This window comes from Myotis nattereri, assembly GCF_964212035.1.
Source record: "Myotis nattereri genome assembly, chromosome: 8".
In the NCBI taxonomy this organism is placed as follows: domain Eukaryota; kingdom Metazoa; phylum Chordata; class Mammalia; order Chiroptera; family Vespertilionidae; genus Myotis; species Myotis nattereri.
Window position 1 is genome coordinate 92,429,928 of NC_138083.1, and position 16,530 is coordinate 92,446,457.

General features: G+C 44.1%; 1 protein-coding gene across 1 annotated transcript in view; it reads left to right on the forward strand.

Annotated features, from left to right (window-relative positions):
* Positions 1 to 16,530, forward strand: part of CHST9 (carbohydrate sulfotransferase 9) — a 134,353-nt gene that overhangs the window by 50,224 nt on the left and 67,599 nt on the right. Inside the window, exons 2-3 of the mRNA XM_081096679.1 lie at positions 4,609 to 4,647; positions 14,876 to 14,917. Of these exons, the coding sequence (XP_080952805.1) occupies positions 4,609 to 4,647; positions 14,876 to 14,917 (81 nt within the window). The remainder of the gene's footprint in view (positions 1 to 4,608; positions 4,648 to 14,875; positions 14,918 to 16,530) is intronic.

The following is a 16,530-nucleotide window of genomic DNA, read 5'->3' on the forward strand; positions in this document are numbered from 1 at the left end:
TGAGCTGTGGGATGTTAATGTTCACTTGAAGACATTCTCTCCAAAGGGACGTTTTTCCCTGCAGATTCCATTTTCATGAGATTATGGTCCATTTTTAGTTTCGCAGGTTGAGTGCTGCATCCAGGCTTAAACAGAAGTGGATTGCAAACTGTTCATTAATGTTTCCTGTTTAAGGCAGGGTCTCTGCTGAAATGAAACGCCAGCAGGGCAAATGCACGTGCATTACTGAGCGCCTCGGTGATGCTGGCGCCCACTTCTCCGGTAGGAAGCTCCCCAGGTTATCGTTGGCAATGCAAGCACCTGGAGAAAGCTCTGCTTTGATTGTGCCTGCTCAGTGGCAGCAGGACTGAGGTTTACATCCTGTTCTCCGGTGCCGTGAGGAGGGCTGGGACATGACAGAACTCTGTGTCCTCCAGCCCAGGCAGCTGTGTCCCAGGCCCCAGGAGGCATCGGAGACGGAGGGGCATAGATACAGCCCTTGCCCCTAAGGAGGCAGCAGTCTAGTTGGGAGAGCAGGCCTGCATCTCGTTATGAAGCAAACACTGGAGTTGGTGCCAAGACAAAGGCAGAGGAAAGGGCTGTGGGGGCGCAGAGGGGGGACGTTTGCCAGGCGTGGGAGGTAGGGAGGTGGCACAGCAAAGCGTCTGAGCTCAGCTCTGAAGGATGAGTCAGCTTTCGATGGGCAGGAACCACAGGGCGGGACAGTCCAGGAAGCCTGATGTCTGGGGCTGTGCTGTGTGGTGCCTGAGTGATGGCAACAGGAGAAAGATAAGTCGTGGCCACATTTCCCAGTCACACGTTTTGTATTAGAGAACGTGGGGTTTCTCTGTAGCAGAGCTCAGGGAAGGTGGGAACACCATCCCTACAGCCAATGAAACCAGTGAGGAGCCTGTGGAAAGGAGCCCCCGGGAGAAATTCAAGTTCCTGACCTGGGAGCCTGGCAGTGAGGCAGGAGGCCACAGATCCATGAGGCCCTGCAGAGAGAGAAGGGACGGGTGTGAGGTCAGAGTAGCTGTGCAGGCTGAGGGAGGGGAGCTGATGGCTCTCAGGGTTCATGACTGGGGGCCTGAGCAGACAGGAGGGTCGCTCTGAAGATGAGAAGGGGGGGGGGGGGCAGATAATGATGTAGGTTAAGGACATGTGTTGTAGGCAGAAGATATAGATGGGATTTCCCTTCGACATAAACCTAGACAGAGACCAAGGTCTCCAAGTCCTCTCTCCGTGACGGTGAGCCCCGAGTGAATGAGGGAGGAGAGAGATGCCATCACCACGCAGAGCAAGGTGAGGAGATGGCAGAAACCTAAGGGTCCTCTCCAGCTAAGCAATGGGTCTCTCTGTCCCTTGATCACTTTAATATCTTCTTTATTTAACCCAGTTTTTATTTTTCTAATTGGAAGTTCAGTGTATGTAACAGAACAAAAATCTAAGTCGATCCCTATCCTTATGTGAACCGCATAACACACACCATAAATCACATTTCTGTCCTCCTCTCTAGCTTACAGGCCCTCTCCTGTAACACAGAGAATTGTTTGAGGTCTCAGTGGGGAAAAAACATTATCAGCGATGACTTGCAGCCCCCTTTCTGAACCGATGGGCCCCAATTTTTGGATGAGTTTCCTCCGTTTCTTGCAGCTCTTAGAACTCTTTATGGAATTATTTCCACGTGGAATTATCTAATCCTCACGACATTCCAGATAAGCAGGTCTGACCCCACATGACAGAGGAGAGAGTCGAGGAGACCCACCGATTTGACACAAGGAGCATCATTGTAGTTGCATTGCGTTTAAGGGGTAAATTAACCCAAATCTCATCATAGAGTTACCCAGTGAGTATCACCTGTTGCCATAACAATTTATCCCCAACTCAGCCGCTGGAGACCAAGATAGACATTTGCCATCGACACGGTTTCCGCGGGGAACTCGGAGGTGGCCTATCGCAGGGCTCTGGGTCGGGGTCTCCCAGTCCACAGGAAGCTGACGCTACAGCCCTAGGAGGCTTGGGTGAGGCCGGGCCATGGGCCGCTCATGCGCCTGTCCCGTTGGTGCCCCTGGCAGGAGGCCTGCATTCCTCCTAGGCCACAGGAACCTCTCCCTAGAGCTGCTGAGTATCCTCACGACAGGGGGAGTGGGCCGGGAGAGCCAAATGGGAGCCACGATGGTATTTAAGGTCCAGCCCCTGAAGTCACCCTCCATCATCTGCAAGATCCTATCGGTTACACAAGCCAGTCTAATCCGTGTGGGCGGGGACTGTACAGAGGCAGGAAGAAGGCCAGGAGGAGGGGAGAGGAGGACCATTGGGTCTCCTAGGAGTCTGACAACCCCCAACCCCCCACCCATATTATTTATCTCCAACACATTCACTGTGCACTTTCAGGACTTATGATTCATTCTTATACAAGTTCACTCTCCAAAGAGATGTGTTGCTTTGAACATGTTATAATTCAGGACCTGATTAACATTTTTTTTTAAATTCATGAAGCCCGGGCAGTGGTTGAGTGTCGATCCAGGAACCAGGAGATCCCAGTTCAATTCCCGGTCAGGTCACGTGCCCGGGTTTGCAGGCTCAGTCCCCAGTAGGGGATGTGCAGGGGGCAGCTGATCAGTGATTCCCTCTCATCATTGAAGTTTCTATCTCCCTCTCCCTCTCCCTTCCTCTCTCTGAAATCAATAGAAAACATTTAAAATTCATGAAAATGATTGAGGCCTCTAGTAGACAAAAATGTAGAGTCCACTAGGAAGCAGTGCTTTCCAATTTAAAAAGCTTCCGCGGGGAGGTGCCCCATCGCACTGGGTAATGAGTGACACCTTTACATGGACTATTCCTGCCGTTCGTCTGTTTGGATCATTGAAATAAATTGCATCCAGCACATCCTCTGGAAATCACCCCAGTGAGTAGAATGTCCCGTTTATCAAGATGCCAGTGAAGTGAAGTCTACACTGTTGGCAGCTGCACAAGGTTGTACATTTTCCACCGTATATTTTAGGATTTTAGAACCCATGAGGGGCTGGGAGAAAAACTTCCAGGGTGCACGCAGCTTCCCTGTGTTGCCCACACTCTCAGTAACCAGCTCCACCTGGGAAATGTTGGCAGTGAGGGCCGGAAGGGTGGCCCTGGCTCACCCAGGACAGAACCAGCTCTCGGCTCAGCCGTGGTGTTTGCACACCTCTGCCCTGGTGCAGCGTTTCTTATCTAAGCCTGTGAGCAAGCCGGAGTGTCCCGTAGACTCGAGGAGACCGTGATTTTGCTCCTATTTAGCCATTGACCCATCTCACTATTTGCTGCTGTCAGATTTGATGAACGAGAAGCCATTTCCTGGGCCTCACCTTCCTCATCGCCCACTGCCCTTCAGGCGCTCGCATCCTCTCCTGTGTCCTCTGCTCCGTCTCCTCTAAAACTGCTCTCACGGTCTAGCAGCAACTGCGTGAACTTGGCAGCATCGGATGCTATCGGTACCCCGCCCCCCACACTTCCTCAATCTTTCTTGGTGGCACACAACTATGCATTCTGTTGATCTCCATGGATCTCTGCTTCTGTCTTCTCATGGTCGTAAATCACAATCAAAAGCGGTGTTTTTGTTCCCTTGGCCACTGTCCTCAGCGTAGCCTTCTGTGCTGCTGCCTCGACGTTCCCGTCCCTCGCCCCAGCTCAGCCACCTTCTCAAGATGGACATGTTCTCATCTCTCACCCAAGCTCCATGTCCTCATAGCACTTCGCACTCAGTACGTCCAGACCTGACCTTGTCATTCCCATGCTCACATCACGCTTTACCTTTCCCCTGAATGGCGTCACCACCCCCAAAATCACCTAGATAGCCATTCATCTCGGCCTTTCCTCCTCCCTGGCCTCCACATTGTGTAAACCCCCATAAAGTCTGCCTTCCCTCTTGCATCCATCACTTCCCTCTTCTCCATCCCACTGCCATCCTCAGCCTGTGCCTCTTGCCCAGCCTCTAGGAGAGCCCTCTTTCTGTGCAAAGCTACTCGTCCCCAAGTCCCGGGAGCTGGTTCAAAACGGGACTCTTCCTCAAGCAGCCTTGGCCGCGTCGCCCACACTATTTCGTCTGCCAAGAATCAGTCCTTTCCCGTTTCACGTTCCCCAGTTCACGCCTGTCTCTCCAGGTCCACATCAGTGGCCCTTTCTCCTCCCCTTCCGGGCACTCCCCGGCTCAAAGGAATTGCTTTGTCCTCTCAGATCGCTGAGCATCCGTACCTCTGGGGGCGCAGTTCATGTTCCTGTTGTATTGTCTGTCCTTTCTCTTCCCACGTAGGTTTTAAGAGGCCGTGGTCTTATTTTATTCACATGTTTCCCCTCACAGTTAGTTCTATGGTTTGCAAGTTGTAGATTTACTATTGGGAAGTGACTCTTACCAACACGATATTGTAAAAGCCCAACAGCATATGGAATGCAGACTCATAGTTTTCTACTTCCATAAATTGATTGGAGAGCCCTTTCCATCCCATTCCACTGTGCTCAGTCATGTCTGGAAGCGAGCTGGACACGGCGGAAGTAGGGGTTGAGTCTGGAAATTCCTGGAAACTGGGCTTTTATCTGCATTGCATCTTCTTCTCATGCCCCACACTGCAACTGACCTGCCACTTCTCATTTCAGGGAGAGTGGAGAAGAGAAGAGAACAAAAAGCCACATCAGGTAAGATTTTGACTAATTGGCTTCAGCTCTAGTTTCTGCTTTGATTTCCAATCACAAAAAAATCTCATTGCAGGTTAGTTTTCAAAGGAATAGCTTATTGCCCTTGAGTTGATTGATACTTAATGAATGAAAATAAATTAATACATTTGGCTTTTGCACTTGCACACCAATCATTTCCTTTTCATTCTATCATTCTATTAAAAATGAAATATAATGTTATTTATTTTTTCATGATTATCTATTAAAAGGTAAGTCTTGCAACCACCAATTTTAAAATATAAAGGTTGTAATAGCTGACAACCACTTTATTTCCGCAAATACCTATGAATTTCAGCTCTCTTAGAGCCATGTATGTAGTTGATGTGTTTCAGGACAGTGTTAACTACTTAACTAAAAAGAATCTATTTTAGAGGAATTTTAAGAATTACTTTATTTCTAAATCCTAGTATGTATACAGAAGTAAGTGGTGCCATTACGCATAGTAGGATGTCAAAATTTGCTAATACAAAAATAAGTTTTAAATTTCCACATTTTTATTACATGGCTTTGGGCTTAAAATCATGAGATAGGATAGAGTTTCATTGACCCAGTAAATCTTTGCATAGGAGCAGTCTTCCAGGTCCCTATGCCCAGAAATTGCCAATAATCATAGAAAATTCTAGTTTGCCAAATATGCCTATGCCCACCTTTCTTCCCAAGTCTTCACCAACCTTATTCTACCATCTGTGAGAGCGGCCAGGGTAAAGACACATTGCTCCACGCCACCATCTTCTGTCAACTTCATTTTTTGTCTGGAAACAGATAAATATATGTGTTTCCAAGCAGTCAGTGTAGTCCCCAATAGAAGACAAAAATTGATATTAATCTACAAGTCTATAAACAGCCCAAGTCCCTGTCTCTTTTCTCCTTCCGAATCTTTGCATTCATATCAGACAACTGGTCAACTTACTACCTGCATAACTTTCCTCTTAAATGTTATTGTTTATATTCCCTTTGTGTATCTTTTAGAGCCTGATCATGAATATAAAAAACAAACAGTGAAGGCAAGAAAGGGTCTGGTCTCCTCACCAATGTGGTAACTTCATTATTACATCTTCAGAGAAAATTATTTTTACTGTTTCTAAAATGCGCTTGCTATTGCTATGATCCTGTAGGTACACGCTTCTCTAATCAAAGAAGCTTTATAGTTCAGAAAAAGCACTAATTTGGCCAGTCTGAAGCCAGATGCCTCTTTAAGTTTCCTCCGTATCCTGGCTGCTTCTATCTGTATGGCCCAGGTGATGCAAAAGACTGGTGGAGACAGAGGCAGGCTATGACATCGGGCTATGCATATCCTCGTGATTTGGAAGAAATGATATTTATGACTATGTTGTTTATATGCTTTGAGAAAGACCCCTCTTTGGGTCAAGGAATTCTTGATATTAAAAAACAACACAGCATAAAATACAAAGAACAATTCTTAAAGAGAAAGGTGCTTCATAAATTATTGTTTAGAGAAACATATAATCGGAGGCTTACTAAGGTAGACTATTGAGACACCATCTGTTAAATACAATTTGTTCCAATTTTTCCAAGAATAACACTTTCAAATCACCTTAAGCATTAAGTAAAGAGCAGTCCTAGCCCTAGCTGGTTTGTCTCAGTGGATAGAGTGTCAGCCTGCGGAGTGAAAGGTCTCAGGTTCGATTCTGGTCAAGGGCATATGCCCGGGTTGCAGGCTTAATACCCAGTAGTGGGCATGCAGGAGGTAACCGATCAGTAATTCTCATCATTGATGTTTCTATCTCTCTCTCTCTCTCCCTTCCTCTCTGAAATCAATAAAAATATATTTTAAAAAAAGAAGAGTCCTAGTGGACCAGAAAATAGAGTTATCAGTAGAGATGACGATGAGTATTTTAAAATGAAGTTGCATACTTTGCATTTCTGACATTATAGCATCCCTAAAGTTGGAGATATTTTATTCATTTACATAATTTGTAAGAAGTTACTGGTAACGAAGAACAATGTTATTTTTTGCCTCTACTCAAAAGGTGAGATTTATTATTGGAAATTCAGCAAATGGTGGAGCATCTGCTTTGCAAGCTCAGGCCCTTGCTGCTTGCTTTTTGACCAGGCCTTTTGTTTCTTTGAAATGTTCTAAAACAGCAATAGCAACTCCATTTTCAGACATTTAATGCACATTGAAAATGCAGTCATTCGGGTTAAAAAAAGTTAAATGGACAATGAATAAGTTCTTCCATCTGTGTGGGAATAGCATGTCCTCTTTCTTGGATGTTACTCATTTACTGAGTGCCAATTTCCAAATAGATGCAGATTTAGCATCATCTTTCTCTCTGCTATTACCATTTTTGTAGTGCTTTTCACCGTGGTTCCTAAGCCCTATCAAAAGCCCTGAAAAACAGATAGGAGAAGACCTCACTTACTATTCTGTTAATTATCAATGACCAACATTAAACATATGAAGTTAGCAGGCAGCTATGTTGCAACAACTATATTTCAATAAACTACCGTTCTTGAAAAGCTCATCATTTTGGACGGTAATGTTTTGTCATATTCTGCAGGTTTTGTTCTCACTTTGAGAACCATGATTCCATTGAGAATCAAGTTTGAAAATGCATGTCATCCTAGCTTGCTCGTAGCGTACAAAAGCTCTTGTCCCCAATAATACCGTGTTGCCTATTTGAAAATTGCTGAGAGTCTATTTTAAAAGTTATTGCAAGACAAAACCTGGGAGGTGATAGATGTTAACTAGACGCACGGAAATATTGAATCATTCTGTTATAAAGTAGTGAAATTTGTTTAAAGTCAACATTTTAAAAATTAGAAAATGGAGATGTTAAGTAGCTTGCCTTGGGCCCCATATGCTGGCGGGGGGAGCCGTCAATGGGATCCGGGCCATGGCTGGCTGGAGCAGCCTGTAGTGGCTGGGGAGGTATCTGAAGAGAGCGGTTCATGCACATCTCTTCCCACCGCGGCCTTCAGTGAAGTCATGTAGGTCGCTTCCAGGTGGCTCTGGTGTGAGGACTTACACCATGGAGATGAGCAAGCATTACAAACCAGGGCTGGTTGCTTGGTTGGGTAGTTGGTTCCCAGGGAGCCAGTGTTAAATATTGACACTGGATCTCTGTCTGTTTGACAGCAAAGCCCAGCATTTCCCACTGCCCCACATATGTGACCTGGCCAAGGTCATGGTTAGCTAACAGGTAGAAGAGTTGAAACTGGAACCCAGACCCCTTGACTACATCCAGTGCAATCCAGGCCCCAGGGCTTGGGTGTGAGAATAAATGAAATATCCTTTTCTCACACTCTGTGCCCAAATGGCCCAGGTTGGCATCAGCGAAGTCTCACATCCATTTTCTAGTTCTAAGCTGTCGACTTTCTGCTCCGGCCTCCCAGGCAATCCATCTCTGGGTCTGGCGTGTTGCTTTTTCAGGCAGCTTTCCTGAGACCTGGCTCTCTCGGCTATGCTAATGAATTCTCCTTACAAATACAACCAACTTTCTCTGGGTTTCTGGCTTCAGAACAATATTTTCTATTCAGTGAAATAAAGTATCTTCAATGAGTGTTCCCATCCACAGAACGGAAGACATACACACAGGCTGTTCATTAAAAGAAGTCCCGGAGAGTTCATTTTTAAAGAAATTTCATTTGTCAGACAGTCAAAGTTATTCTAGAGAATGAATAACAACACATCTGTGCCACATTATTTCAAAAATACTTTAAATTTCACTTTGTGACTGCATTTAAAGCAGTGTGTTTATGCAAACTAAACAATTCTGAAAGGCTAAGTAGCTAATGTAGGAGAAATTGCCATGTACCCCACCCATCTCCCTGCAGCCCCCTCCACGTGGAATCCGGGTGCTATCATAGCACACAGAGCGGGATTCATTTGCACTCAGTGGAGACCCGAAGCATGGTGTCTGGAGGCGGATGGGGAAATACTACCTTAGCTGCATCGCAGTAGATTTCTCCATAACGCAGTGCGCCCCGTTGTGTAACTGAAAATGAGATCCCTTTTCCTGGGTTGGCTCTGACACAACATACATGTGTTTCTTTCACCCAGGAGAGAAAATGAAGACGAGTTTTATCATCGTGTCAGCCAAAAATTACTTCAGGCTTCACCTTAAATATTCTGTACAAAAAAAGTCACAGGAATTCCCAATTAAAATGGCAAGTAACTCACATTAAAATGGACTTTCAGGCACTACAGGATAGATCTTTATTAGGGCAGCACAGGCAAGGCAGTTCTCAACAAAATCGGCCTCCTGCTCATTTGCATATGTTGTGGCAGTTGAAATAAGGGGCATCCCGTGTGTGTATTTCAGTCAGGATAGCAGTCACTACAGTTTTGTTGGACATGACATGGGAAGGGAGCATTCCAGGTAAATGCATATTTTGATTAGTTAAAAGTGGCACTTAGCTTAACAAAGGATTAAAATGCCCACAGAAATAGAATATAGGTGATCCTCGGGTTTTCTCATGAAAGGAGTCTTCAGTCAGACCTGATTTTCCCACGGAGAACACAATGACCATGCACTCCTAACCGAGGGACAGATGCCCAACTTCATTTTCCTTCATAGAAATGGCCACATGTTAATCAACGGTAACTGATAGACTTGTCCCTGCGTAACTGGAAGCTTTCTAAAGTGAATGGGGGTCATGTGAGCTGAGCAATGCAGTAATCAATCATGTAAGTTGTCCTATTATTCCGCTGAAAATTCCCAGATAAGATTTGAACAGGCGAGGAGCCATGAGACTATCAGGAAACAAGAAACACCTGAAGGCTGCTCACCCCAGAAGGGAGGTGATGGCTTGAGTGGCAGCTGGAAGAACTCTGAAGAGGGCGGGACCTTATTGGAGACGTAGAGAGCCACCATATGGGGAAGACCAGACATAGGGGACCCTTACAGAAGCAGCTGAGTAGCTGATGAACTAGTTCATATGGAGCAGCTCATGAGTAACCGTGAAGTACCACGTTAATGACTCCTGACAGCAAATTTAAATTTTGTTCCACATGATCGTCCAGGTCTCTGCTTCCATTTGAACTATTTGTAGGAGGAGAGGATCCTGACCAGGGCCCAAACCTTTGTTTGAACATCTCTGCCTTGCCTGAGTCTTCGCAGAATGCCTCTTGCATGCTGTCTCTCCTTGCTCACCTGCATTTCCTTATAAGTCTTCACTCTGCCCTGTCTGTTAGCTTGACTGTAAATCTCTCATACATCTCCCCGCACGGAGACAGCCTGCATTTCTCAGTCCAGTGTGGTCCTTTTCTCCTTGAAAATATCCCTGAAATGCCATTCTGGCCAAGCCTTCTCTGAGAACATGAAGCTCTCTGTTTCACTGATGTTCAGAGACAACCAAAACACTGCACTCAGACCGGACTTTACTTAACGCATCTTTCCTTGCTTTCCTTGGCCATTTCTCCATGTAATCTGCAGACTTCCCTTGCTATTTTAAAATGCTCACCCTGGAACATATAGATATGCAAACCTGAACTACATTCAATGTAATGTTTTTAATTGGCCCTCATACCTAGAAATACACTACATCTTACTGGAATAACATAGTTATCTTTCCTATGTGTTTTTATTTGTTTTTTATTTTTTGCACTTCAGTGGCACTGAGTACTTTCACCTTGTTGAACTACCATCATCACCATCCATTCACAGCCACACCAGCTGGGCTAGAGATTTGCTATACACTATTGCACACATACAAATTTCTTAAGAGGGTAGGTCTTGTATTAAGTGTTCTTACCACAATATAATAAAATGTGAAATAAAGAAAATAGTCAACTTTTACCTAGCAGGAGGGATTGACTAGCTACTGGTATAATGAGACTAATAAGGGGACCAAAATGCCAGAACGGTTGGTCAGACCACCTGGGTGTCAATCCAGCACTTGGCAGCTTTGTGACCTAGTCGAGTGCGGACCGCTCTGAGCCGCGCGCTCACCTGTGGACTCGGGGTGGTGGCGGCACTGAGCTGACCGGGCTCAGGAGCAAGTGAGTTGTCGTATGCAAGGGGCTCGGCTGCCATGCTCTTTCCTCCTGGGCTCCCCCTGCCTCCCGGGTGTGGCTCAGAAGACAACCTGAGAGTGCAGCGTCAAGGCAAGGTCTTGAAGAAGGAGTGGACTTCTTCAAACAGAAGGCAGAGAGCTGGCTACTTCAGGCTCAGGACTAGGAATGGATGTGGCCTGTGCAGGGGACTCCTCCCATTTATATAGGAAAGTTCTGAGTTACCCAGGGGCCAGGGATCATTTTTGAGTGAGCGCTGAATGCAGAGTTATACAGCACCTGTAATAGCCAGAAGCAATAGAGGGTTTGAGGGGAAGATTAGCATGGGCAAAGCAATTGTTAAAATAATTAACTTGGTTAGTTAACATCATGATTAGGGAGACCATTTTGGAATACTGTAGGCTTTGATGTGCTAAGAATCTTAGCTTGGGAGTTGAAGCATGAGGAGAAGGAGGAGGAGGAGAGGAAGGAAGAGGAAGAAACAGGAGAAGGAGGAGGAGGAGAAAGGGAAGAGAAAGAAGAAAGAGGAGGAGGAAAAGAAATAAGGGAAGGAGGGAAGGAAGGGAGGAAGGAAGGAAGGAAGGAAGGAAGGAAGGAAGGAAGGAAGGAAGGAAGGGGAATGAGTATGAGATGGAAAGAAAGGATCAAAGGTGACTGTCTGGAACAGGTGCAGGGTGGGAGATGGGGGTGTGGAAGGAAGCCCGACTCCAGGAGTCTGTATAGTAGACACACATGAGCAAGTTCAGAAGGACAGGGGCTTGGGAAAAGGATTGCGAGTTTCATGCCGGCCCAGCTGCACTTGATTCAGCCATGGAAGTTGGGATTTGGAGAAGCAGAACTAAAGTCCAGGAAAGCTCAAAGCGAAGGGCGTGTACGTGTTGGGACTGAGTCAAATATCAGTCAGAGGGAGAGCAATGAGAAAGGGTGGGATTCCTGAGGAGGTGGTATGGCAAGAGTGAGCAGGACAGAATTCCAGAAAGTGAGGAGGGAAGGAGATGACCCCTATGACAGCCTTGAGGGGGTGGGGTGGTTAAATGCAGCATAAACAGGGAAAGCGTGGGGACTGCATGGCCTGCTTTACTTATGTATTTGTGCTGCCCCATTTCTTAGAATTGCAAAGCCAGAGAGACATTCAGACATTTTGTTTGCATGTTAATTAAGCAATTAATCCATTGCTTATAATATTGTTTCCAAATGAGATACTGATTCACATGAGGAGGCTTTAAATCTCAACCATGTTTAGAGCCAAATGATTATGATAATTATTTTTAAGCCAGATCGGTTAAAAAAAATAGCTATTTTTTAATGTAAAAAGTGAGGTCCCCTGTACCAACATTTTGCACAGTTTCACATAATTTCATTGAAGAACTAGCCAGTTGAGATCTCCCATTTTTTATGAATTCCTTATGAAGTCATGGGAATCTTAACACCTTTCCAATTTTCTTCTTGAAGGAAGTAATTTGGAAAATGCCAAGGACAGAAACATGAAGAACATTTAGCATAAACTAAAATCATTAATCCTTCATGGGGGTAAAAACACACACACAGATTCATTCGGAGGCATTTAAAAATGGCCACTATAAAGTCCTCTCTTCAGGAGGGTAAAAAGTTCTTCAAACCTGGGGCTTACATAGCCTTACTCACAGGGCTTGGCAGAAGTAGAACCTGGGAGACCCAAGGATTAGAAGGAAGTGGATGGTGAGGTTCGCAGGACTTTGTTTTAATTGCTCTTTGGAGCTTTAGATTCCCGCTAAGCTTCCCCCTCCACACCTGGCTCCCCCTGCCTCCCCTGCTTCAGTGTCTGCTCGTGCTGCCTGGGGCTCTCAGCCCCTCGGAAAGGACTGGAAAAGTGCTGTTTTTTAAAAAAATTGATTTTCTATTAGCGCTCTCTCCTATCTAGACCTACGCACTTCGTATGGCGCTTACGCCACATTTCCACAACGGGTGAAATCCTCTTTCCGGCCCAGAACAGAACGGACTCAGAATGCGATGAAGAAGAAACATCGGTTTCGTCGCCATGTCTATGCCAGGAACTTAAGTCTTTAGTGCTGTACTCAGTCGTGTGCATAATTAAGGGTGTGTGCACGGGAGATGAGATTTAAACTCTTACTTGTTTTAGGGGGTCTGGCCAAACCCAATGACTCTGTGTTACGTGAAATAAGCCCACATGCTGACAGTTCAAATCATTTCCATAGCTGACCCTGGAAGTCAACTCTTAGTTATTTAATATTTATCAGGTGGCGAGGAAGTCCGTCTACACTGATTCTGCTGACGGAGCCCACATGCTAGGCAGTCATTACATTAAAACATACTTGGAAGAGCAGTGATTGAGAAGGTGTAGTGAAAACCTTGAAAGGGCTATCCAGGCGATTGCTATTATTGGGAGGGGGGAGAGAGGATGGTTTTTTAGGGGACAATTCATAAATACAAAAAGTAATGGTATTTACTTTCCTGTCTTTTTTTTTTAAATATAGTTTATTGATTTTTCCATAGAGAGGAAGGGAGAGGGATAGAGAGTTAGAAACATCGATGAGAGAGAAACATCGACCAGCTGCCTCCTGCACACCTCCTACTGGGGATGTGCCCACAACCATGGTACATGCCCTTGACTGGAATCGAACCTGGGACCTTTCAGTCTTCAGGCCAACGCTCTATCCACTGAGCCAAACCAGTTAGGGCTACTTTCCTGCCTTTTTATAAGATCCTTAAAATGAATATTAATTCTTGAAGATAAATGTTAAAATTTAACTCAATACATATTTATGCCTGACACTAAGCTAGGTTTGGGAAATTGTAAAGAAGCGTAAGATTGGGTCATTCCAGATTCAGCAAGTTTGCTCTATAGAGAAGACATGCATTCATCTAACTAATACACTTCAGTCTGCGATGTGTGGAGAGCCAAACTAGACCAGGGAAGAGCAGCGATTCCCTCAAGTCAGGCTCCTGAGACCCTTGAGAAACTGGAAGATGGCACTTGCCGAAGGCTGGGTGTGGGGAAAGGGGGACTTGCTATCCAGTGGATGTAGAGTTTCAGTCTTGCAGGACGGAAAAGGCCTAGAGACCCGCGGTACAGCATTGCACTTACAGTTAACAGTACCGCACCCTGCATGTCAGCACTGGTTCAGAGGGTAGATCTCATGTTTGCGTCTTTACCACAATAAATTTAAAAAATTGGTAGATGGCCTCACACTCTTTTTATCTAAACCATCGCAGAAGTGGGGGGAAAGCCTGTCCTGCCCACATTTTTAAGGAAATTACGTGATCATCGTAAGCCAGAGAGCTTAAGAGCAACCCCTGATGAGAACAGTTTCTCCTGTAATCACAAGCAACTTCCCAGACTCTCCTAAGCGATAAGGGAGCAGCTGCATTTGACCTTTTGAATAACTATTTTTTCCATGTGAATTTAATTTCCTTCCATGGTTACCTATCAGATTACATAAGCAATGACAATATGCTGGATGAAATCAGTTTTCATGGAGGAAGATTCTGGATGCTAGCCTCAACGCCATGAAAGTGTAACCTTAATCACGCTACCGTTACACGGGCGGACAAGTGACTCTACCCGCGTTACAGTCACATCAGAGCGGGTTGAAGCAGTGTATTCCCTATCAAGTTCCAACCCATGGGGCTCAGTTTACTGTAGGACTCATAGCTTATTGATGAGCTATACAAACGGCCTATAAATGCCTTCATTTAAAATGCAGGAATTACTAAACCAAGTGGAGCTGCTAAGGCCTTATACCAGGAAACTAATGACAATACAATTCAAAATATCCTTGGATATACATTTTTTTAATCATTCTAAAGATAGAATAAAATTTAACCTACATAAGTATAAACTGGCATATTTTAACATAAGTGAAAGTTAGTGAAGGAATGATTTAAAAAGCAAGTGCCAAGCCTGGCCAGTGTGGTTCACTGGTTGATTGTTGACCTATGAACCAGGAAGTCATGGTTTGATTTTCAGTCAGGGCACATGCCCAGGTTGTGGGCTCGATCCCCAGTCGGGAGCATTCAAGAGGCAGCCGATCAATGATTCTTTCTCATCATTGATGTTTCTCTCTCTCTCCCTCTCCCTTCCTCTCTGAAATAAAAAACATATTATTAGAAAAGCATAATCAATGGTAGTACAGATGTCATATTATGTACAAAGTTATTTCAATGCCTTTGGATGTGATGCTAACATAGGAATTCCTTTTTCTTCTTTTCCAGGATGGGGGCCAGTAAATGACTTGCAGCCCGTGCCCAGAGCCCGTGAGTAAACTCTCCGTCACCTTTGAATCTTGGATCGTGGTAGATAGGAAAGCAACAACACAATATCTGAGTCCCACAGTGTCGCTTCTGAATGCCTGCTCTTACGATGGAACTGTCAGCAGAAGGCACGGCCTCGGTGGCGTTGTTGGGCTGTGATGTCTCGGAGGGTAGGGCAGAGATGCCAACAGACCATGATCCTTGCCCTCATGAAATTTACAGAGGAAACTGAAAGCTTCTAAGACAGATCCCAGTCATACCCAGCTTAATGAATAAGTGTTGCTCCTACTATTTAAAAGAGTTTACATTTTTCCTTTTAAAATATTTAACACTTCCCTGAAACATTGGGCTTTGTTTTTCAGAAATGTCTTCCTCTGAGAATACAGTAAAATCTTACTAATTCAGATATTCCTAATACGCAATTTTTGACCATTTGAATGAGACCACCATGAAATTGACCTTTGACTTGTGTGCAAGGAATGAACTTGATAAGATAAATAGAGGCAGCATCTATAACTTAGTTATAAAGAGTAATTGTTTTCATGGCTTTTGCATATGGTCTTTAGGCAAAAAGATTCAGCTATAAAATAAGAATCCATGTCATTAAGTAGATGTCTCCTTAGACAGACTTTATTGGCAGATCATAGTATTAAAAGTAATAAAACAGTGTTACTTTCAATAAATTCTGACTTCCATAATTCAGGCTAGCTTCTTTTTTTCCCTACCTCCCCAAACTCATTATTCCTATCTAATGACGTTTACTGCTGTGTTAATATGTGAACATAAGCATTTATTAATAGGAGATCAATTCCTCTTATCCTATATTTTAAATTTACAAATATAAATTTTAATATTTTGGATGCTTATCTGTGACATTGATCACATAGATAACATAGAGTATTTACTTTTACAAGAAAAATTATATATCATTTCCCTTCCTTTTCCATGATTTTCATGTAGTAGATAATTTTTTCTTAATTTAAAACTCAATATTTTCACAAAGCAGGCAAGATAAATTCCCAGAATAATAATGAAGATTCATGATGAGAAAAAAATAACCCCAAATCAGATCATGCCCTCCTTGGGCATGTTGAAAAATTGGAGCAGTAACTGAATTACTATTCACTCATTCATTCATTCAACAAACACTCAAGGGACATGCTTATTGCTTCAAGGTGTGTAGAGATAAATAAAATTCTCATCTCGTCTTTATTGTGCTGACAGCCCATAAGTTGAAACAGAGATGAAGACAAATACTTTTTTCATGTGATAAGTGATGTGTTATTCTTAGAAACTACCTGCTTTGGGAGCATAGAGGATATATCATTAAATCTGACTGGAAGAATTGGGGAAATATTCATTACAGGTATAACATTTGAGCTCATTCTTAAAGAATAAATACAATTTCTACAAGTAGAGAAAATAAGAACAATATTTCAAGTCAGAATGAGCAAGAGCATGGAGCTATGGCAGTTCCTGAATTGCTGAAGAAAAACAAACATAATTAGTTGTAGAGCTGAGAGTGTGAGAGCTGTATATGGTATATATAAAGGTATATTGCTATGAAAATGCGCCCTTACTAAGCAATTAGAAACAATTAGAGCTCAGAGAATGAT